Source organism: Ischnura elegans, chromosome 1, assembly GCF_921293095.1.
Source record: "Ischnura elegans chromosome 1, ioIscEleg1.1, whole genome shotgun sequence".
Lineage (NCBI taxonomy): Eukaryota > Metazoa > Arthropoda > Insecta > Odonata > Coenagrionidae > Ischnura > Ischnura elegans.
The window spans coordinates 119,719,022-119,744,665 of record NC_060246.1 but is presented as its reverse complement, the minus strand read 5'-3'; the positions used below and the strand labels follow the sequence as shown (position 1 = coordinate 119,744,665).

At 37.7% G+C, this 25,644-nt stretch overlaps 1 protein-coding gene across 1 annotated transcript in view; it reads right to left on the bottom strand.

The window, feature by feature from the left end:
* Positions 1-7,145: 7,145 nt before the first annotated feature.
* Positions 7,146-25,644, bottom strand: part of LOC124169008 (alkyldihydroxyacetonephosphate synthase) — a 31,221-nt gene continuing 12,722 nt past the window's right edge. Inside the window, exons 6-11 of the mRNA XM_046547473.1 lie at positions 21,106-21,242; positions 20,698-20,876; positions 19,202-19,329; positions 18,602-18,910; positions 16,656-16,770; positions 7,146-11,372 (exon numbers count right to left, since the gene is read on the bottom strand). Coding sequence (XP_046403429.1) covers positions 10,948-11,372; positions 16,656-16,770; positions 18,602-18,910; positions 19,202-19,329; positions 20,698-20,876; positions 21,106-21,242 — 1,293 coding nt within the window. The 3' untranslated portion in view covers positions 7,146-10,947. The remainder of the gene's footprint in view (positions 11,373-16,655; positions 16,771-18,601; positions 18,911-19,201; positions 19,330-20,697; positions 20,877-21,105; positions 21,243-25,644) is intronic.

Genomic DNA, 25,644 nt, shown 5'->3' with positions numbered 1-25,644 from the left:
AACAGTCTAGAGGTTGTTTATTACCTTTTAATTTCAGTTCCTAGTCTTCATGGCCTTCGTGAGGATGATATTGGCATCCTTAGAGATGTGCCTACTCCCGATTCCAACCTCTTTCACTGTCCACAATCATGGCGATCTAGGTGGCTCTGTAAGTGCACAAGACAGCTGGCAGGGTGCTACAGGAGAGCATGCTCTGAAAGGTTGACTGTCAGCTCTCAAGTGGATGATTTAATGCATTAATGGAAGTTGAAGTCAAGGATGTAAAACTGTACCAATCTTGGAGGTAGGGTTAAGAATGGGTGGAGAGATGTGCAGCACTGGTTTTTGCAAGCTCTCATCAAAAGGACACAATCCAATGGATAAGGTGCTGCCCTTGAAGAGACCACCACTTTGACTATAAGCAGGGATCTGGCTGCAACAAAACAATTCCCACCATCCCTCAAATTTGAACCACAAGAGTAAGAGGCCAACACCCAAGCTAATACACTATTTTGAGCCCCTATTGCAATAAAAAAGGATTGATCAGTCTCACTATTCAAGGAGACATGGGGGTATGTTTGCCAGATTAGTTGCCTCAGTCACTTCAAGCACCCAATAGGGTGGTTTCCTATTATTTTTTTATTGCCTAAATCGAAAGATTATTACTCCTGGAGTACGTATTTCGCGCTTTTAGATTTTTAAATGACGATATCTATTTTTCGCGATTAAATGAAAAGTGAAAAATTTCAAGCGCGCAAAAACGCGACGCGTAAGTAGGAAAGTCCGTGCGACGCATTTCTGGTTCCCCCTCTCTCCTTGTGAAGTGACCTTGATAGAGGCTCTGAGCGCTGATAGGACACAGGAAGCTAGAGGATAGCTGAGTACCTTGCTGAATGGTAGCGCTTGGCTTAAAAAAGGTTTATTAATACCTTATCAAACGAAGAAAACTTTCCGACCTTAGCCAGTTTTAATAGGTGATTATTAAGACATGTTTCTCTGAGCTCTGTGCCTCATGCATGCATTGGTAACCTCAGACGATGTATAACTCCTATCCTCTCGTGTAGAAACTAGGTCCCTGTGACGTCACGCGGAGTGGAATCGCATGGGCGCCAATCTGGCCTTTTTCAAATGAGGATAAAATTTGACCGTTGCCATTCGTCTAAACCGGTATTTCAAAAACCAAATAATTTGTGTATTATGAATACACTAATGGTGGGTAACGAATCGCAATCAATGACTATCGTTTTCTTTGATGAAGGAAACTACCCTATTCTAAAGAAGGATTGGAGGGAAGGTTGTACGAGGCAAACTATCAAAAATTACAAAGTCCAAATGCTTGAGTATACCACGGTGGGAAAAAAAGTACTGATGGATAAACTGTTCTTTTTTGTGCTAGACTGATGGTTCATAAAAATTAGCCTTGTTATAGACAAATTTAAAAAACCGAGATGCATCAAAAATGCTATAAAACTTCCTTCCTTGAACAGGAATCTCATTACCTCATGGATGACAGCATGCATTTTCCGTGAATGGCTACGCATGATAGACTAAAAAAAAGGAAAAATTGCTCTCTTTGCTCTCATGAGCAATGGAAAAATTGCTCTCTTTGATGAAAATTTTTACACTGCCCACAAAATCAATGGTATGAAATTAAGAAACATTAAACTGGTGTATTCCATTTAAAGCTAATTCAATTTGCAAACTGCAGCCTGGATCAAGGGATCATTGCTATAATCAAAAGAGAGTATTGCAAACAGGGGCGCCGACTTATAAAAAATATTGGGGGGGCCCATATCCGAGGTCTTGCCCCGGGAAGAAGTTAAATTCAGTGTGTCGTAGCACCGAAACACTATCATGATTCACACCACCTGATTCAGTTAACCTGCTTAACCTTATAATTATTTGTTTTAACACATTGTTGAATTTATTTTAAAAGGTAACTATCGTCAAACATGGGAAATAAAAATTACCAATATATTTTTGTGATTTCAAAAAGCGTAATATAACGTAATTATTTTCTTGAATTATTGAGGGGGCTCCGCCCCCCCAAACGAATCTTTGAGGGGGCTTGGGCCCCCTCAGGCCCCATGGAGTCGGCGCCACTGATTGCAAACAACTTGCACTTAAAATTTTGAGGAAGATGTGAGTGTTGATATTAAAAAATATTCCTATATACTTCAGGTTATCCACAGGCTATACCTTCCATGGTCTGAGTTAGATGAAAAAGCCATTCAAACATGTATCAGCACGGCAGAGCAGGGTTCCCACTCTACCTAAATAATGATATTCACGGTTTTTTTCCAGGTTTTCACGGTATCAATGTCAAATTCATGGTCCGATTATAAGTCAACAATAGGACAATCACCGGCCGTATATTAACTAAAAATTTACGTACGCGACATACGCCGTGAATGAAAATGCAGCAATGAAAAGTGATCACTGTTATGACGTCAACGTTTGGAAAATTTAGGGCCAACTAAAGGCCCAACCCAAGCGCGCTCTTGCCCGGACGCCAAATACCATGGCCTCCTTTAATATGCGAATGCCCTTAGCACTTTCTTCCGTCTCAACACCGGAAGTCCTTTTTTAATTCGTCGCCGAGAGATTGCTTTTTGCGCACGTTGTTATTACCGCACAGTAACCAAATTTCCCTTACCCAATCTTTCTGAGATCGCGGAAAATATTTATTAAAAATGTTTATAGAATGTAATAAATCAATTTCAAATAATTACAGTGGAACCTCGATCTATCGTTTTTCAGGGGGCTGGGCGAAAAAAACGATGAATGCGGGAAAACGATCGATGCGGGTATGTTTGAATAGGTTGCCTATGTCCCAGGAAACACAAGATTTTGGGGCGTACATAATTATGATATTTGTTAAAGGATTCAAAGAAGATTTTAGCCAATTACAGGAATACTAGTACTTTATCGAGACACTTAGGCCATATTGTTGATTCGAATAGTATCTCTTTCAAGTATCCTAAAGGAACACGCCACCTCACTAAAAATGTTTGCTCTCCACTCGGCATTTACCCTGCTATTATGGATTTCTCTCTGATATAAAACCCCATGAAACGACATTTCCAGTACACGTATTCACGAGAGCCATGTGCATGTTATGCCTAAAACAACCGCTTTCGCCGGCGCAGTGTTTGGCTGTGAGATGGATCATATAGGTCAAAAATAGTCAATTATTTGTAATGTTCCTGTCTAATAAATATATTTTTCATGTAATTTAGGCAATGTGTAAAGCGTGAACAACGTTGCGTTAATCGTCAGCGGCACACCCGCCTGAGCCTCGGCTTCATCCCACTTCTTGTTTTCACTGGCAGCTCGCTCTACCCCCTACCGTCATGTGCTAGCGTACAGCCCGAGGCGTTCTCCAATATTCACGCGCTTCTATCCCGGATTCTATTCTTCAAATTCAATTGTTTTCAGTCCATCTTTTAAAGTACTCACTTTTTTTCAGGGCGATGGTCCGAAAACATAAAAATAAAACTAAAAAAATTAAACCTTACTTTATTAAACCCTCATTAAAAACACTCGCTAGTTTGAAGTCAACCCACATTGGAAAGTACGGAACCACTCGTGGGAGGTGAAGTTCGGAACTGATGCTATCGCGTACGTCTTACGTAGAACATACTGCAGAGGGTGAAGCATAAACAGTGGCGCCGACTCCATGGGGCCTGAGGGGGCCCGAGCCCCCCCAAAAATTCGTTACAGATGTGAGGAAAAAATGTGTAAGGCTTGTCGAATTTCCCCGGAGTGTCCAGATATCGAGATTCGATTGTTCAGGGTTCTAATATTGATCACATGACTCTTCTAAAATGCTTAAAAACTTAAAATTCACTACTTTTAAAATTTATCGGGGCAATGTCCCCGGTTTGGGCCCCCCCAATATTTTTTGTAAGTCGACACCCTTGAGCATAAACATATGACTGCGCCATGAAATTTTTTGTTCTAAAGAGAAGGCAACTTACACATTCTTTTCTAATTATCGTAGCGCCAGATGAGTAAATGAATCCGGATTGTTAGTAGGGAGAAACAAAATATCTTGAGAAGATATCCCTTCCTCAGTAACTCTTACAACTGAGAGTTATAGTTTAACTCGTAAATTGATAACTGATGATAACCTGATATCCTGTTTTCGGAAAAATGCCATATTAACTGCCGAGAAGCTCAGCTACGAGGATATCGAGTTTTGCCAGAAATCATCATTGTATTTTTCCAACTATTTTCTTGTTTTAAATGCTTAAATAACGTTAGAAATACGTCGTGTTTGGTCTCATTCTTTTTTGAATTACGTGCACTTTACAAATATTTCAATCTAATAAAAGTATAATGCCAATTGCCGAAATTCATTGTTAGACACCATTTGAGGTAATAGGTGATTCATGCAGCAGTTGACCTCCAGAAACTGGGAACTTTGAAGCACTTACGCTGAAAAAGGTCAGTGGGTGAGAAAAGGGGGGGTGCGAAACACGTTTCTATTGTTCTCGTGTAACTTGATATTTTTTTCGAAGCTAAGGTCTTCGTAATACGATCCCTGCGCGAGCTGAGACCTTTTTTTATTTCGGAGAAGAGGAAAGCTTCAGAGGGAGAAGGCAAGTTCTGAGTGGAGGGGGATAGCGGATCTTGGGAAATGCGCTAATGTTACTATCCCACAGCACTCAGCTTCTCCCCATAGTAATTCAATCTCCTGGGGGTGTCTGTCGTTATTAGCCACAAACAACACTTTGTAAACACTTCGTCTCATTTTCGTTAAACAATGGATGCGGGAAAATTATACGACGGGACCGCCATCTTTAAACGATCCAAACGAGGTGAGCGTAGCCTATTGAGAGCTATTGCCATACATCGAATGCCTATTTGCCGTAGTAATGTTTCCTTAAGTAAAATTCCAATGGCAAACTCATATTTCTAAGCATATGGCATGTGCCCTAATTTCGTGTGGGAACCGAACTTCGAGTTACAAATCAGATAATTTTCGTAAATGGTTCATTCTGGGTCCATTAGAAATGCAAATTATTTCATTCGTCCTTTTTCGAATACAAGTCCATCCCAAGCTATCACTGAAATTGAAACGCTTAGACAAAATAACAGACTTCCTCCATTAAAATGGAAAATATCGGTCAATGCGTCGTCATATATTATGGACCAATTACTACACTTCGAATATTCGTGTGTAGAGAAATGCGTAGACTAAGAGTCTGCGCGTGCCTGACCATGAAACATGATTAACATATCGAATTTGATCAGTCAATCGTAGTATTATTATCAAGATTGAAATATTTTTAAGGTTTCATGGCGAAATTCACGGCTTTTTCCAGGTTTTTTCACGGTAGACGAAGTTCACGGCTTATTCACGGTTTAAAGGTTTTCACGGTTGAGTGGGAACCCTGCAGAGTTTGTGGATGGTAGTACGGACAATGGTGGTGAGTTGATTGAGGATAAACCAATGGAATGGCCAAAAATAAGTGAAGTGATGGAGACCAATCCCTCACTAAAGGATTACGTAAATGTTAACAATTCTTTGTTTACATGTGTTTCAACTATAGCAGAAGAGGAAATTGATGATGAGGACTTGGTTTCATCTCCATCCAAAATGCATTGAATGTTGTGGTTAAGTTTGTGAAAAATAGAGTGTCTGGTAATGGTGAAGTTTCCCTTATTCTTTAATTTCATTCACTGGGCTTCAGAAATGTGTTTGTGAGATATTTTTGTTAAAAATGCCTTTCGTGTGTGTATTGTCGGGATGTAATGGAAACTCCAGGACATGGTTCAAGTTTTTTGCTTACCAAAAGATCCTGAGTTGAAGAAGAAGTGCATTTGGGCGATAAGAAGAAAACATTTCACCCCTACGAAAAACTGTGAGGTATGTACTCTTTCTCGCTGTAATTATTTGGATGTAATTGTAAGTTAGAAGTGGCTTCGGGATGTTGATGCATCCCGAACTATTCAGTACTGAAGTACTATAGTACTATTCAGTACTAAAAATGGTGATTCAAAATATTGTAACAGCAATTCTTTTGAAAATTCTTGCATTTAGTTGTCTTTTTTGTATTAATTCATTCGGTAAACGTGTGGTTAAAGGAGAAACTAGGAATAAGCTGCCAAGTTTATAGGATCGAATATTGTTTCTTAGCTTGCCCTATGGTGTATTACACGTCGGCTTTCATCATTTCAAATTATCTTATGCTATAGTTTAAAACAATAAAAATATCAGGCATACAAATATTTACTATATTTACGAGCCTAGTAATTTGATTTCTCATGCAGAAATACCAAAAATTGGAAATGATTTGACCTAATAAGTTACATGGTATTTTATTATTTATTAATTTTAGGTGTGTGAGCTTCACATCGCACCTTGTGATATCAGAAAATAATCTGTGGCCTTGGACGAGAAGACGAGGAGAAAATTCTTGCTGAATTGAAGGTGCCCAGATTGGAGGAAGGTACCATTGCTTCACTGTTACCTGTCGCCAAGAAGACAGACATTGTGGCAGAAGTGACATATTTGTGGATGTGGATTTGATTTGTGCAAGTTGATGCTGTGATAGTGGACGTTCATCGGAGAAAGTATTGAAGATATATCATACGTAAAAAAAAACCATAACAAACACATGTCTACTATTAGTGTTCAAATACACTGGTTGATTGTTCTCTACAGATTGAAACTTCCTAAAATTAAATTTGGGTGCATAAATGTGCAACTTTTTCTTGGATGCACTTTTAATAAGGGCATGAATTTACTCAAAAATATTTCTTTTCAAAACAACTCTTTTCACTGTCACTCCCGAGAAATGCAGAGGGTATTTTCATAAAATGTAGCAACTAGGAAAAATAACAATACATAGCTATTTTATTGCATATACACACAAGTTTTTTTAAATTAAAGAGGTTAAACTGGTTAATATTGGCACTACGTAAGACCCGATATATCAGCCCGCCGCACTTTTCACCTGAGTGGCAAAAGCCAATATATCGACCAGCCACACTAAAAGGGTTAACCAAATCTTTGCCATTTGGTTTTAAGTACATTAGAGTGTACTTTGCTATCACTTCATTATGATGACTTACACATCATCTGCTCCCATCAAGACTTGATAATTCAACAAATTTTTCTACTAAAAGAATGTTTGCAATTAATTTAAACACAAACATTATTGAAGAAATTGCAAGCTTTATTGGATCACAGGCCAAAGAAAACACCTTGAACAACATTTCACAAAGTGTAACCACTGAAGCTTTCATGAGGGGGCTAGACATATTAACAGCTACTCCTATTAGTATAGGTGGTAGTACACAATGCTCAGTAAACAAAATTTTACAATGGTTAGTTATACGACAAGAAGACGCAAAATAACAAAATAAAAAGCACAATTTTCCTGCAAATTCAAATAACAATTCAACTTAAGATGTGAATTTCTGATACCACATTCATTTTAGCTGGACCACCTGATTGGCAAGCACAGCATCAATTAAATTTGATGGGTCAATATTAATTGAGGAATAAAAATAAAACACAAATTTATAAGCACAGTGTCCAAACTATAGGCAAAGAAATACAGAGTTAAACATTGTCAAGATGGACATTGTACATACAGCATTATTTCTATCAGAAAACTTGACTTACCATATTAGCAAGCTAAGGTATTTAATTTCACTTAACTAGGTATCAACCAAGTTCTGGAAAAATCCCTCAATAATTACAACAAAATGGAGAAACACCAATGAATCTATTTGATTTTATTTTCTGATTCATTCTTCAAAGTTGTATAATAACCTCATCTCTATACAAACCACTGCGACTACATTAAAGACTTGTGATGCTGAATGGTTATCTCTGGCATTATTCTTCACGTTAGAGAATTAGAGAAGTTAATGCCTGCACAGTTGCCAAGGCATTCAACACATTAGCAATATATGCAGCCTAAAGTCTACGCTATGAGTAAGGAAGGTTGGCAAGATATTAAAACAGATAAAATAACACCTGTTATTCCTTCACAAAAATATTATGCTACAGTATCAATATTTTAATATACCAAAATATTGAAATAGCTTCTCACATATCCATTCATGGCAGTGCATGCTATTGTATCAATATTGAGAGAATTGGCAGTAGCTAGAAACAGCAACTATATAAAGAGCCCCACTCCCATACAAGATCCCCATAATCTATGGAAATTTACTAATGCGCACAGCTCAGATTTGGTGGAATAAACGTTCCACCAAAACAAACCTACAACTCTAAGAACTGAGCACAATGCACTGCCCAGACAAAATGAAAGCATTACATTATACTTGAAACTATTTTACTACAATGACGAAATTCACTCAAAAGTGAAACTCTTTGGAGCAGTGTCTTGAGGATACAAGAATTTAATTCAATTCAGCAAGGTGAGATAAAATTCCCAGAGGAAATTTGAAAAGGAGCAAATATGTAAGTCTAAAATGGTAACTTGAACATTGATGCTCTACTCCATTGCAAAATCATAGCTTCCTATTGACAAATGTTCTATTTTTCTTGCCTTAATTACCAACAAACAAGGAAAATACCACACCAATACAATAGCACATACTACTCCCTCAAGATTGTATTTTCTTCACAAAGGAAGTCCCAATAGAAGCACCTGTCTGTTACACAGTTTATGTAAGTATTTGTACAGAACCCAGGTTGACAGCTATACAGTGACAATATGCACAAGTGATATAACATCAGTAACTAGTAAATTTTCATTAATAAATGGTACAATTTTTCTGAAAAATTGATCCATTGACCAGTTATTAAATCAGTTATTGATAGCCATTTTGAAACATTAACCAGTTACTGGCTAAAACTGACCAGTAAAATGGTGGCACTGGACAGCTAAAAAGAGGTTTCACAATTCCATTTCATCAGGGCTTTGTCTTCTTCCACAATATTATTCTTTCAATTCCAAAAGAGGTTTCAAGCAACAAAAACACCACAGGCAAAATGAAATCCAACCCTTTCACAGCTTTAAATGACTGGACTACTTAAGCATTTCATTTCAGCTGACACTGCATTGAAATCCACACTTAATTTACGATATAAAGCAGTTTACAAATTTCAATACAAAAATTAGGACAATGTATCTTTCCTTGGGGTAGCTAGGTGGAAGAGCATGATTTATTACAATACACTAGAAAAGAAATGACTTTCAGGTAATACAATTCATAATCACAAGAATTTTCACATCCTTACACTCCCTACTGGGACTAGATGATTCCACAAAAAATAAAAAGTAGGAAACCATATCATCTGTGAACATAACTAAGCAGACTCAAGAAAGTTTGCCCGCAAAAGGTGTGCCAAATAATTAAACAGCAGACAACTGTATTAATTAAGTAATTTGGCACAAGAGCAGAAAGGCAGGCAGTGACTCTAAGGTCAATAAAAATAGTACCAATAAATAAATAATATACAGATAGTCTGTGATAAAAGATTAAACTAAGGTAAAATTTGTACAAAATGTAATACTTTTACTTCTCTGAGATTTTAACCAATGATGTGATGCATGAATTCAAAGGTGACCAGGGTTCTTAAATTAAATACAAAAGCACTCATCCATATGTTTGCAACATCATGGGATGCAGCATTGTTTAAATTAATGCTGCAATGAATAAGTAAATGGAAAAAGATACAGCAAATCTAGAGTAATCATTGGTATCAAAAGCAACTACTGATGAAGCATTTTAAAGCTTTCATAAAGAGTGCAAACATATTTGTTTATACAAGCCAACCGGGACTATCAAAGGTTAAATATTGTTCCAGCCTTACAAATTTGTCAAATTCAAAGCATTAATTTGATATGAATGCAATCCACTTCATTAGAATAAAAATAATCACAAGTGGAAAGAAGGGAACTATAACAGGAGTTATCACATTTTAATAAAAAATACAATATCACTTCGACATAACATAGACTAAATGGTCATTCTAAACCAATAGATTCCTAAAAAAATTGATCCTGTCCCTTTTTTGCTGATGAAAACAAGATACATACACTTTGATAATACCTACCTTTGAGGGGCTGGATATAATATTAGATTTTCACTTAACTACTATTTTAAAATGAATTCAACAACACTATCTATCATTTCTGTACAAAAAGAATACTGAATTTTTAACGAACATTGAAACATTAATTTCACTATGAATTTTCCAGCCAAAATACCATGAATGGTAAACAAACATCATAAAAAACTAATCATAAATTTCTGCTCATTGAAAGGTACACAAAATATATATGTAGCAGCTCTGTGTATTAAAATTTAACTTATGAAATTGTAACTAGGGAAAACTGGAAACTTTAGGCCAATTTCTCATCAAGGCATCTATCCGCTCCTACCTATCGTATCTAAAAATTTGCATCAATACTATTTACTATCATAAATTCACCAGTCTATGCTATGAAAATGCAATAATGGTATAGATTGCAACTTTGACCATTAATTTATAGCTAAGAATAGAAATTTCAAAAATGCCTGATACATAAAAATATCTGATTCCATTCCATGGGTAACATTACATGAGTTTGAATTTATCACGGTGAATTACAGGCATAGTAGGTGATATAGATGATTTTCAAATAGGTACTGACATTCTGTCTGTCCTCAGATACATAGTTATTCAATGGGTCATAACAGCATATCAAAGCAAATTGAATAATAAACTTAAACTAACTCCCCATATCATATGTACTTAGGATATAGTTTTGAACTAAGATAATCCATTGTAGGAAATAACATATGACAAGGACAGTCCCTGATGAGATACTTCTCCAGCTATCATACACACTCACCACACTAGTATCTTCACACATGCATACTTTCATCAAATAAGTTCTCCTTAAAACCAGATCATGGATGCATCATCAGACATAAAATAAACACTTTAGGTACACTTTCAAGTGCTAAAGAAAAATGAGGGTAAAAAAGAATTTACTCACAACTACCAATACTGCCTTTACGGTCAATAGGAGAAATTGGTTCTTCTGCCAGACCATTCTCCAAAAGTGTGTCCCGGTCATCAGTTTCATGACCTTCTTTGACTAGATTTCCACAGGCAAATATATTTGAGGGGTCCACTCGCTGCTTCACAGCTTTCAGAACCTCCACACCCAGAGGAGAAACTGCATCAGACACCCATCGTCGCCTTATTTTCCCCACGCCATGGTGGTGGGACACACTGCCTCCAGAAGCCAATATCTCATTTCGGGCAGAAGCCTCTATCTCCTCGTACACTTCCACAGGATCTTTCCCAACAATATCAGAATAGTTGAAGGCAAAGTAAAAGTACACACATGCTCCAGCATCATACGTTTGCGTCACTCTGCAAGTTATGAGGAAATGCTTCACACCATGCACTGTGAAAATGAAATAAGAGGAATGAAACAAATAAGCCAATATATGTAGGATATATTTGTACAGTCCAATCAAGAGCTTCAAAAAACTTTAAAATACACTCCAAATATTATTAAGAGTACCAAATTCATTCCTAAATAAGATCACTAATATTTATCATAATGAAGGCACTTGCCCATTTTCGCACCTCTTTATTTCTACCGACCCAGCATTCGGCACATAAAGCCATTTTCAAGGTATTTTTCACCTTGAAAATGGCATTATACAGGGTCCATTCAATTAGTATCGGGACTGGTTCGCTGCAGCCTCAACAATGTGGTGGATGGGGGTCTGCCTTGTTGGCTCGGTAGAGGGGTCCCCCACCACTCAGGCACACTTTAGTTTAGTCGCCTCTAGGCATGTGTAGAGACAGCAGGTTGATTGTTGCGATGTGTGATTGTTTGTGGTGCCATTGCACCAGCATGGAGCACAATGACCAGAAACACTATGCTGTAAAGTTTTGCAGGAAACTTGGGAAATATGCATTGGGGACCCTTGAACTCATTAAACAGTCTCATCGATGACGAGCTCCCAGCCTCCCATTTCCAAGAATTGGAAACTTCACCATGACAATGCACCATACCACAGTGCGATTGTTGTGTGGCAGCTGCTAGCAAAATTCGGCGTGGCAACGTTGCCTCACCCCCCTACAGCCCTGACATGGCTCCGCCTGACTTTTTCTAGTTTCTGCGAATAAAAAGGAAGCTCAAAGGATTTTGGTTCAACTCCATCAAGGCGGTTCAAGTGGTGATGACAAAGGCTCTGAACAGTATTCCGGAAACCGACTTCCAGCTTTATTCCAAGCTTCCAATTAAGGAATTGTTATGATAACTGTAAAAAATTTTAATTTTTGGAACCAGTCCTGATACTTGTTGAACGGACGCTGTATGCCAAAACCTGGGTCTGTAGAAATAAAGATAAGTGGAAATAGATAAGTGCTTTTATTATGGTGAATATCAAAGATTTCCACCAAATTAAGTCGGAACTTGCATCTTTCAAGATCACTCATATTTAAAGCTAGTCATTTCACCAGCATAATCTTTGGAAGGGGAGAATCTAAAAGTACAGTTCCTGGAGATCTAAAAGTACAGTCCCAGATAGAAAAATCTTACCACCTCTGAGCAAAAAAATATTTATGTCTTGACTTGATGCCAAATTCGCAATGCCACCAAACCATATCCCACTGAGAAAACAACAACCACTATTGATATAATATACTTGGCCCAATACCGCCTCAAATATCATCGGCTGGCACAAAGAATGTCAGAAAGAATACTAAATGCCCTACATAAGAGTTTTAATGCCATCTGCTGATTTAGAGTGGTTTTTATTTTTTTGCAAATCCTAATGGAATTTTGTGAGCCAGGAAAGGTAGTGAAGCATTCATAAAACTATGCTCATATCAGGGATGTAATTTTTTATTTGGCAATATTAATGAACAATAGTAGATTATTGGCAATGTTTTAAATGGTAAAAGCATTTGAATGTTATTTATGATTTTACCGCAAAAATTATTCAAATATGAAACAAATACATATTCCCATTCAAAGTCACTCTTCACACCACTGGCGAAACTTAGGAATCTGGTGTTAAATATACGGATTGATTTGTATGTGTGTTGGTCATATTATCAATGGTTCGCATTCATGCGATTCGTGTTCTTCTTTTGTTTGTTGTGATGTTGATGTTGACGTTGTTTATTCGATGTTTGTATTGTTATCTGTGATTATATTTGTGGAGTCTGAGGAAGTGTATGAATAAAAAAGGACCAGAATAAGTTTCAACAGATTATGAGACTTAAGCGATCGGAAGAAAGAAAGTCAAGGAAGTAAAGCGAAAGAAAGTAAGCGAAGTCGGAAAAAGTGATAAGGTGAAGTGAGCGACGCCGAAGCTGATAAGTAGAAATCGTCGAAATGGCAGAGGACGAAGCGGTACGAAAGTACTTGAAATTAGATAAAACGAATTATTTTTCGTGGTCGCAGACTACTAAAGCAATACTCCGTCAAAGGGGATGTTGGGAAGCCGTCTCCCCAGGGTATTTGCAAGAAGGCGATGCCGATGAGACTGACACCTTCTCATCGGAAGAGGTAAAGAAGAATGATCGGGCATTATCTCTCATACTATTAACTTTAAATTCTAAAACAATAGATTTTGTTGGCGATATTAATGTCGCACAATTTATGTGGCGCAAATTAGAAAAATTGTACACCAAGGCTGGACCCATTAACCAAACTCTATTACTTCGAGAGTTGATTTCCATCAAGAAAGAAGAGGATGAGCGTATGGAAGACTATTTTGCAAAAATTTTTAATTTAAACAGGAGATTGAAGGCATCCAAGGCTAATTTTGACGATAAAATAATAGCAAGATTTATCATCGGTGGTCTTCCGATTGAGAAATATGAAGTACTTATCACCACAATAGACCAGGGAGAAAATATAGATCTAGAAGAAGTTATGGCAAGATTAATGGCCGAAGAGGCAAGAAGGGAGAGCCACAAGTCCTTAAATAAAAATAACGAAGATACCGGTGACGTCACTGCTCTAGCGTCTAGACTAGATAGAAGTATTAACTTTGGAAGCAGGAGAGGCTGGAATAATGATTTGAGGGGAGGCCGGATGAACTTTGGAGTAGAAGATGATAAGAATGCCAATTTTAATGAAAGAAGGTTTTGGAATAATGATTTGAGGGGAGGCCGGATGAACTATTTTGGAGTAGAAGATGATAAGAATGTTAATTTTAATGAAAGAAGGTTTTGGAATAATGATTTGAGGGGAGGCCGGATGAACTATTTTAGAGGAGAAGATGATGAGAATGCTAATTTTAATGGAAGAAGGTTTGTATGCTTTGCATGCAAAGAGCCAGGGCATATTGCTCGTGAATGCCCATATTTTGAGGAAAGAAAGACATTTCATAAAAAGGGTAGGAAGTACCAATCACCGAAAAGAGTAGCAAGATCTGCAGATATGGAATCATATTCTAGCTCAAGTAATGTAAGTGAGAGTGAATTTGAAGAAGAAAGGCAACAAAAAAGGAAGGGTACAGTAAAGAAAGCATCAATGAAAACCATTACGGCAAAGGCTCTCATAGCAAGCATAGACACTTCAATAAAGACTTCGCCTCTGGTGAAGAAACATGAGTTGGAGGAGATTAGTCGACAGCTTAAGGAGAGCGAGTCTAAGGCTGAAGTGTTGAGAAGTGAGCTACAAAGTCTTGCTGAGCAGCTGAATGACCTTCAGGAGGAGCTTAAGCGGTCTGAGGAGGACTTGGCACGTGAGCATGGTGATCGGGAAGCATCGGAGAGGGCATTGGATGTGGAACGTTGCCGTAGTGAGAAGCTGTTGGTTAGGCTGCAGTCGGAAGTGGAGCGTAGGGAGGAAATGGAGCTACATGTGGCGGCTGTGCGCCAGGAGAGGGAGCTGGTAGCGAGGCACAAGAGGGAACGTAAGGAGGTGGAAGATGAAGCTAAACAAGGCAGTGAAGCACTCAAGGCAGCGCAAACAGAATTGGACTTGAGACGCACAGAATTAGAGGAGATGTCAAAGAAGGTGCATGAACTTGAGGCCAGGCTAGAAGACCAACAGGCACACCATCCATCTATCTTTGAACTGGAATCTCAGCTCACAGAAAAGAATAAGAGCATCAGAGTTCTTAAGCAACGGCTGGAGGACCGGAAGAAAACCCCCCAACGTGAACTCAGATACACTGGTGGTCAGTCGTTTGATGGTAGTGGGAACATCTCCGAGGGTGAGTCGCTTGCAGGGGGAAATTCTACATTCCCATTAGCTCCTGTCTTTGACATCGGTGCGGAAGGTGGAAAAATGGAAAAGTCTTGGTGGAGCAGTTAGCTGGAGGAGTAAGAAGCAGACATCTGTGAGTCTGCCTATCATGGAAGCAGAGTACATAGCCCTAAGTGAAGTGTCAAGGGATGTCACCTGGATCTGTAGATTAATTGAAGACCTTGGACTCAAATATCTCTGATAGCAAAACCTATTACTATCCATGTGGACAACCAGGGAGTTTTTGTGATTGCTGAGAATTGCATTGTATCCGAGAGGTCCAAACACATAGGCATCAAAAATAATTTTATAATTCTGGTGCATGTTAATTCTAAGTCAAACCGTGCTGACATTTTTACGAAAGTTTTGAACTCCAAGTTGAACAAATATTGGTGTCAAAGTCTAGGGCTTAAGTGAAATATGACACATAATTAATTTGATTTTTTTTAAATGTGACCAACAAGGGGAGGTGTTAAATATACGGATTGATTTGTATGTGTGTTGGTCACATTATCAATGGTTCGCATTCATGCGATTCGTGTTCTTCTTTTGTTTGTTGTGATGTTGATATTGACGTTGTTTATTTGATGTTTGTATTGTTATCTGTGATTGTATTTGTGGAGTCTGAGGAAGTGTATGAATAAAAAAGGACCAGAATAAGTTTCAACATCTGGCAGGGTATTCCAGCCTATTGCCTTTGATCAATATGCATTCATAATGAGGAGAATGAAATAATAAGTGCATCATTATAATAACAACTTATTTCTCAGTGGTAGCAAACAAGCATTTCCTCTATCAGTCTTATATGAGTCTAAATCAACAAAACTCCAAAGCCTCTGCAACTATTCAAAGCAAAGCGCTACGTGGAAATTTAGACAAAATTTCATTCTCATTCTCAGTTTTCAGCATCCCCTTCCAGCATAGTAATTGATTTAACAACTCTCCCTGATCAACAATGATTCCCTCTTAACTCCACTAGAAATTTCCACTCTACACCCACAATTTCCAGCATTACCACATTCCTTTTCCTCTCCATTCATCTCACCTTCTCCAATCTATTTCGTACACTACACATCTAGAACACCTCCAGTCTTATTTGTTTCTCCATCCTAAATGCCTATATTCCCACACCATATACCATCACACTATAGATCAGACAGTTCACAAGCCATTCCTTTTCACTCTAATGCAATGATCCTCTCATCAGCTCTTTTGTAAGAATAAACAATGCTTTTACTGATCTATTCCTCTTCCTGATGTTTTTACTGCTACAATAGTTTTATTCAAGTATAAGTCTCCCAAAAAGTAAAACAGTTTCTCCTGCTCAAGTTTGTGGCCATGGGAAGCCTGACGTTCCTTGCTCTCTAAGATTTTAAATACATTCATACGAGATACAAACGCAATAGTACATTTTCACTAGCTACAAAAATTGAATAAATAAAAAAATGCATAGGGAATAAAAATTACCTTTGCACTCTTGAGCAACTCGATACTTAACATTTCGGCAGAGGGCAATGGTACGATCCCATGGCACAGATGTTTCAAATGACTCTGATACAACATTGTACTCTAATCCCAAATCCTGAAATAAAAAGAAAATACATAGCAAGATGAACACTCAATACCAACATAACTTAATAATTAGCACTTTAAATTCTATGAAAAAAATTCTTAAAATTCTATTCACTACGTGCATTCATAGATTCAATTATTGACCAACATCAAGCCAGATCCATGAAAGGGAAATCAATGGCTGACCAGATCTAAAAAGATCTAAAATAATCAAAAAGAAAGCCTAGCAGGAAATTGAATTATATCAAGAAATGCTTCCCTTTATTTGTACATTTTGTAAAGGCCTCTTACAACTGACGCAGTAAATATATTTGGAGTTAGGAATGCCTGATAAATATTAGTGACAAATTAAGAAAAAATAATGATTCGAGATGGAACATAATTTGATGGAAAATTGCAATACAAAATTGCCAACACAAGCGTTTGCCAATGGGACAATGTATCATCCCAACTCATCAACATTGCACAGGAAGAAGTTACTCAAAGGGCAAAAGTTCAGGTTCTGGTATAAGATAAGGAAAAAAATTAACACCCTTGACTCAGTTGATGACACAGTTTTGGTTTCTGAGAAAAAACTCTACCTATTTGGGAGTGATATCTTCTAATAACATTGAAGAAAATATTAAAATCCAACAGAAACTTAGCTTTGCAAATAAACACCACCAAATAAACAAGTTGCTACAAAGTAAACATGTCTCACACTCCACAAATATAATAATTTACAAGGCCATTATAAGACCACCCCACTTTCTACCATGCAAAATCTAGATCATGAAAACAAGTACATATATGTATTATGATAAAAGATGCATCAAAGACAAAGAGATGGAAGAAGTTTTCGAAGTAGATACATTTTTTGGTTGCATGAATAAGTAAACACATAATAGGGTGGTTTCCTATTATTTTTTACTGCCTAAATCGAAAGATTATTACTCCTGGAATATGTATTTCACGCTTTCAGATTTTTAAATGACAATATCTAATTTCCACGATTCAATGAAAAGTGAAATTTTTCAAGCACGTGAAAACGTGATGGCTAAGTATGAATGCTGGGAAAAGCCCGTGAATGTCTGGCTGCTGCTGTTTGAGGCTATGAACGCTGCTATGATGCAGGCTGCTTGCTGCCGAGCATGGCAGTAGCATTGAGTACCCTACTAGCAGGTAGCGCTTGGCTTAAATAAGGATTATTAATATCCTATCAAGCGAAGGAAACTTTCCGATCATAGGCAATTTTAATAGGTAGATTATTAATAGATGTTTCCCTGAGCTCTATGCCTCAGGCATGCATTGGTAATCTCAGATGATGTAAAACTCCTATCTACTCGTATAGCATCTAGGTCCCTGTGACGTCACGTAGAGTGGCATCGCATGGGCGCCAATCTAGCCTTTTTCAAATGAGGTTAAAATTGACCATTAACATTCGTCTGATCTGGGATTTCTAAAACCAAATAATTTGTATTACATGAACACACTAATGGTGGGTAACGAACCGCAATCAATGCCTTTCGTTTTCTTTGATGAAGGAAACTACCCTATTCCTTAAAATCACATTTTCAATTCATCATTAAAGTGACATCACATACATTATTACTCTAACTATCTTAAAATCAATATAAAGACAATCTGACAGCCACTACAATATTCAAAGCTTTCCATAGCTTAAAATTAACTCTTACAGGTAATCAAAGACTTGGATGATTCTACAACAGGCGAGTAGTCAGGGAAGATTAAGGAGGCTTCAGTCATCCTAAGCTTTTTCCCTGCATTGTAACAACTTATTATTCATTCCCCAATATAAATCCAAAAGACAATAAATTTGAAATAAAAAATAAATCACTTACCCGAATATATGCAATGACAAAAGTGAGCATGTAGCCACGTTCTCCATTGGTCTGGCCAGCAGGAACTCCACCATACTCCTTTGCAATTGCATATATTTTTGTTTCTTGCAAAGCCACATCCTCAGGGTCTCCTTCAAAAACTAAAGTTGCAACACACATCTTCTCTGGATGTAGCCCAAGCAAATATTTTGCATAGGCATGCTTGATTCCTTCAAGAAAACGTGACAATGGACCCGGAGCTGACCTAAGTACTTGGCCGAAGTGAAATTGCTCATTATCCATCAATCGGATCGAAGCGGGCTGACAGCGCTGTGGATTCAAATAGTTAGGAAAAATTGCTTATTGATTAATATTAAATATTGGAGTTTGAATACATATTCAAATATTTTAAAGCTAGACATTGAGAGGGGTGGTTATGATTTAATGTTTGCTTCAAATTGGCAACATGAGAGAGAAAGATTTCCTTGATCTGAGCATGAGAAGTTGGTACATAATTACAAGGGGCTCTGACGCAATGATACATAGAAAACATGCAAGTCACTTAAGAGGAATGTATTATTGTGGGTAAAGGACTGAATACAAAAGGACTGAAGCACTTACCTTTTTGGCTACCTCCCTCATGCACTGCACACCATACTCAAAGTCAGGGAACACAATAGATCCATATTTTTTACATTTAGGTAATGGTCTTATTTTCATTACAACTTCAGTAATGACTCCTAAAGTGCCTGTAAAAAATAAAAAAATATATATACAACTCAACACAACAATAAAATTGCAGTGTGTACCATTCAATTCATGTTACATAAAATATAATAAAATTAAATACTTATGAGTAATATTTCTGGTGTTTTGGCAGCCAACTCAGATGGACAAACTTATATGTAACCAAAGACTATGAAAAGGAAGTATACACTACCATTATACTTCTCCATAAAATCACTAACTTTATCACCTTGAAGAATTATGTTCACAGGTTAGCTTTGGTATACCAAGATTTATTTGATCACAAAGACGTTTTCCCACTATTCTGGTATGCTTATTCAATTTTATTAAATACATATTCTTCAGTACATTTTGCATGCAGAAATTAGAATGAAATTCTAAGACACAAAGATAGAGAATTTGAGAAAACTACTAATACAGCCCACACAAGAGTATTTTATTCCGAAAATGGAGGCAACTTAATAATTTTATTAAGAAAATTGTAACTCTGTTCTTTAATGAATAATTCATTTTGTCTGAATTGATTTGATTGAATGAAGTAGGATTTCATTTGAGAGAAATATACAACAACTTTTCCAAGGGTCACAGTTAATTAACAAGAATGAAAAAACTGAAGGAGAACAACTTTGCAAGAAACAATACACACAAATAAAGAACCCTTACGTGAAACAAGGAAAAGTACCTATCTCTCAAATCTTGGATGAAGAGCCGTAAGAAGAACCATTCAAATCTTGCACAGAGAAAATTAGAATCTGGGAATGGGATAGATAGGAACCACTTTGTAGAAAGGAGCGCAATTTGCCATATGAGGAGGTCCAACAAGGGAGACACTTTGATGGAAATCAGAGACAGTGTGAAGAGATGGAAAGAATACTTGCTTTACTCTTAGGATTCTTTGAAATTTTCATTATCATTCCAAAGAATTCTAAGAATTTCATTGTTAAGAGATCTGTTGACTCTTAAAATATCACTGTTCCACAAAGAATGTATTTCCTCGCTGAACCACAATGTCTCCTAGAAAGTTGCCAATCTTTCTTTTTCCAAAATCAAAGTGATGTTTCCCTAAAACCCAGCTAGATTCATGAGAAGCCTCCATTTCACTTTTCCCTATCCATATTTCGCTTTTCCCCCAACTCCCAGACCTCTTCATTCACACAATGCATGGAAGCTAAGAAAGGAGATAATATTTAAGTGCTTACTTGGCAGTTCTCTGCCCTAAGTGGAAAAAAAGATCAAAGAGGCCCACAACATTCATCGGAGCATTAGAAATTAACCATTATTTAAAACATTTAGCTTTCCCATTAACACTATACAAAAAACTTGACCATAAATGGTTACCTACATAACAACATGGATACAAAGTTTATTACCTTCTGACCCCAGGACAACATGGTGTAGATCAGGTCCACAAGATAATCTAGGGGCACGCCCTTGTTTTTCCAGAACACCAGTTGGAGTAACCATCTTTACATGAACAACAAGGTCTTCAATGTTGCCATAGACATTTTTTTTCATTCCAGAGGCTCGGGTCGCCACCCACCCCCCAAGACTGAAGAAAGGAGTGGGCACTCAGTCAAAAACATATATCTAGAGACTCTTCCAAGGGTTAACATAATACTGCTAAGTGAAATTTTAGGGGTAAAAGCATGGAAAAATTGAAATGACAGCTGCTTAACTATTAAGTCATGATTCAAGAGAGCACTTTAAGGTAGTAAAATAAACATTTTTCAAAAATTTTCAGACTCACTTCAGCCTGATTTTTTAATTAAATTAATTACCTAGAGAATTCATAAGAATCAGGCTCATGCCCAGTGGTAAATCCCTGAGACTTCAATTCTCGCTCCAAATCTTGGCCTATGATGCCAGCTTCACAGCAAGCAAGAAGGTTATCTCTGTCCAGCCAAAGAATTCGATTCTGCAATATATATTCGAAAGTAAAAAAAAATAGGATAGATAAAAATTATAGTAATACAGTAAAACCTCACCTTAACGAACTCCCGCTAAACGAAGAACTCCGTTCAACGAACAAATGCTATTGGTCCGGCCAATTGCCTATGTAAACACATTAGTGAAAAACCCCGATGAACGAACTCCTCTTTTACGAAAACTCCCAATCAGCGAAATGAAATTTCGGCGCGATCGAGTGAAATTCACCTCCCAATAACCAATTTGTCCGGTTAAATTTATATTTTCATATGAATAATTTAATATTTGTAGCGTTGGAGGGCAAATCAGAGACTTCCACTGAATAAGCCAATCAGAATCGTAATTATTAACCGTAACCATAGCCTTCCGTCGTGTGTTTCCGCCGACCCCAACTCGCGGCTCGCGGCGAATTGCGAAAAATGTTAATGCTGACTTTCGTAAATAACTCAATGTCCCAATATTTACACGCTCAAAGATAAGATATCTAGAGCTATGTACTTCGATCGCATTCTTTTGACGGTTGTTTAAGATACTTCACGGAATTACAACGCGTAAATTCCGAGAAGCATTTCTTTTTCACTCGCCGCCATCTTGGATAACTTCTTTAAAATTTAACTAAATTACGGAAGATACAATGTGCACGCTAGAAGATGAAAGCCAAAATTTGCATCTCTTAATTATCTTTAATATATGACTCAGTAGTTACTCTTGTTTCATTCACATTGTTTATTTCAACATCATCTAAAAAATAGGAGAAACTTTTGCATTTGACGCAATCTTGGATAAAAAATATTCGTACTTAAGACACGAAAGCCAACATTTCCCATTGATCTAGACGTTACTTGAATTGAGTGCTTTATACTAAAGGTCAGTCTCTGTCTGTCGGCGATTGTAGCGATGTCCTAACGTGATGTGAAGCGGTGTTGATTTTCTCCTGAGAAAAAGGTTTGCGACGGCCGTCAATTGTTGCATGAAGAAGACGACACAGTCTAAACATGCCATATTTAGACTGGGCCAATGGTGATGCCTCACCCCTGTGGTAGCAGCAAAAATCCATGAATGACAGCGGGATTAATTCAGCGGTGGTTGGAGGGAGTTGATGCACTCATGGGGAAAGTAGATTTCTTCCTCGATCGCTGCACGGGCCCAAACATAGGACTAACAATAAGAAATGTGCGTGTTATTTTCTTCCCCCCAACTGCAATAGCTAAGTTGCGACCTCTCGACCGAGGGGTCATTTCTGCGGCAAAGCGGCATTACCGTCGGATTTTAGTGGAGTTTTTGGTTTGTCGAATGGATGTAAGGGATCGGCGAAATTGAAGAGGACCATTTTGCAGGTAATGCAAGGGCTTTGCAAAGCTTGGAAGCGTGTCGCACCTGTCACCATATTTAGTTATTTTGCAAAAACCGGGTTTGCACTCAACAGCATCATTATCGTGACTTATTTTACTTCAAGAACTCCTGCATGAGGCCTTCCAAGCTGTTTTCTTATCGGGAGTTGTCAATCCGGTTTGCAGTCAACTGCGACCACGCGAAGGAGAGTGATGTCGAAAGCCGTGAATCCTGGCAGGGTCTCTCAAAAGTCATGAATATTGAAGGGTCGTTTGATGAGTTCACTAGAATAGACTCAAATTTCGTAATCCGCGAAGCCAGCGAACTGAGGGTTGCAGAATATAATTTCTCGAAAACTCATTTTTCAAAATCGTGACGTATTTTACTTCGAGAACTCCTGCATAGGGCCTTTCAAGATGTTTTCTTATCGGCAGTTGTCTATCCGGAATGCGATGGAAATGATGCTAGTACAATGAATTATTTACGAAGCCCGCGACCGCAAATATTGCTATGGAGTATTCTGGATTCGACTACTATAAAGAAATGCTGCCACCTACTGAGCTTTAATGGGTCGACGAAAGTCGCACTCGCGCCTTTATGGTAGAGCGATCTTAATTTCATGATGAAGCTATAATTGGCGCTGTTACTTTAACTTTATATTAGTAATGGTCAAATCTATCGAATTCTTAATTTTTCAGTGTAAACTTCGCGAATACATGTACTCTATTTCAAATATTGAGAATAAAGGGATGGCCTCGCACTCACCGCTACGTTGCATACATTTTTGAAAACCGATGAAAAAGCACGCGAAGTGATTGAATAATACGAACTGAGGCTTCCTAAATGTGGTCTATTGCCCGCGATTTGCATTGCAGCTGAAGAAATAAGCACTGTTTTGAAGTATGCGAAGGGAGAATGAAGATAACGCATGCAGACTTGCTTCAATTTCCGAGCCCCTAGAATGATGCAACGTGCGCATCACCTCCGGGGAACGAACTCCCGATCAACGAAACGGCAAAATTTCGGTCCCTTGAGTTTCGTTTAAGAGAGGTTTTACTGTATTCTTCTTTGTAATGAAATAATGCATTCCATATTATTAACATTGAAATTTGAGCCATGGATTTACCCAAAACTCGCAAAACAATTATACACACAAATATTTCTAAAAATAAGGCTTAATTAGCATGATCGATAGCTGTGATAATTAGTTTTCTGAGAAAAAATTGTAAAGAATGAAAATTTTAAGAGCAAAAAGAAACCAAGAATCGCAGAGTCATGAAGAATGTCTACAATACTTTGCCCTGAATGGGGTCTTGCCTCAAACCCCTTGTTAGCCACAATGAAAAGTGAGAGAAAAAAAGCATAAATTTAAATAACCATGATAGCTGGCCATGGAGTCAAGAGACGATGTATCTATTCAATCAGAGATCGTGCTTGTCCAAGGATTTGGGTTTGAAAACAGTCCAATGGCTGAGAACAAAAGACTGTTGGTTTCCATTTCATCAATCTGGGTTCTAAAAAGCTTAAATACAGGTATCAAATTCTAACATTTCTTATTATAGTCTTCACTTAATTCGGGTACATAATGAAAGATATTAAGATGTTTGCTAAAAAAAAGGGTGCAATGGCAGTTTTTCCGTTTGTTGCAAAGAAACAACATGAAAAGATAGAAAAAAAGCCATGGGTTTATTCATTTAGAGAAGTCCCAATCAGTGGCTATGCCAATCCCCGCACCTGTCCTCGCCACTCCCTTCCACTGAAGAGTAGCTAGGTAGGGGTTCAGGTAGACTAGTCATTGCCGAGGCCAGTGAGTCTCCGCTCATTCAGCTTCTCTCAGTCACATGCAGCTCTCCTTAGGATAGGGGAGCAAATATTGACCGCACAGTGCTGCGTAGTAAAATTCAATACTTTTAGGGTGAACAAAAAAGATGAAAAATTTATTCAATTCTATTTCTCTCTCCAAGCAAGCGGTTTCTCACTTCCCAAAGCAAAGCTAGCAGCCCTTGGTGCAGCTGTTTTGAGAGGAAAATTCGGCAAAAAAGGTCAATAAAAGGATTATTACATTTATTTGGTATTGTAAGAGTGCCTGCTTGCCATTCTCGCATCAGCTCGGTTTTGCTCTCAGGGTAATGGTAGATACGGATATTGAGTCATGTTCAGGTGAGGGTCTAATATCTGACACCCTTTCTTCCTTCCAACCTCTTGGCGTGGGACATGGTCAAAGTACGAAGGTGCAAGTAATACAAAATCTTGCAGCCATTCCTGGACAAAAGGAAGATGCCGAGAGGGTCACGAAACGACACGAGCACATTAGGCAGCTTATAAGGCGAAGGCACCTGAGGGAGTCTTGCGCTGTGTGTCAGAGGGAACAATGTATCTAAGCTATGTGTGAATTAAAAGTTGTTAAACCAGGGTTAATTCAATTGCTAAAATGTTCTGCTCTTATTGTTAGACATGCATTTGAACTGCAGTTGTTCTAATGCATGCATAAATAGTTTTCAAAGTGGAGTTACTGCTTTTAAAGCATCAAAAACTTTATTTTTTAATAAAAACTTGGGTAAAAGATTTGTCAAAGCAATATGTAGCGAGTTGCTGATGATGTTGAGAAAACAGAAGTAAAATTCCCTTTCGCTTCCCATTTATTTCATTAAAACTGATTGAGCAGTCACGAAGGCACTTTAAACTCAGGTATCTCAACTTATTCCATGGACAGTGGGTCACCACACTCCCTCATTGTTAACATAAAAAGAAAAATATTTTTAATCAAACAAATATCAAATATTGAAAAATTGTTAATGAGTGAGAAAAAATACAAAAACTGAGTCCACAAAAATTAGTCCAGGAAACCAAAATAAAATAGGGGAAAAATCAAATATATATGCACTCACAAATTTGTGCAGTTAAAGGGCCAAACCTTATGAATCACCCACTACAACCTCTGACCCCATATGGGTGAGCTGAGGAATGTCACCTGTCTATGCTTTTTATGTATAATTTAAAAACTGCAATAAATACAAGAATGCAAAATCAAACTAAACAAACTTTGCAACAATGCCTAC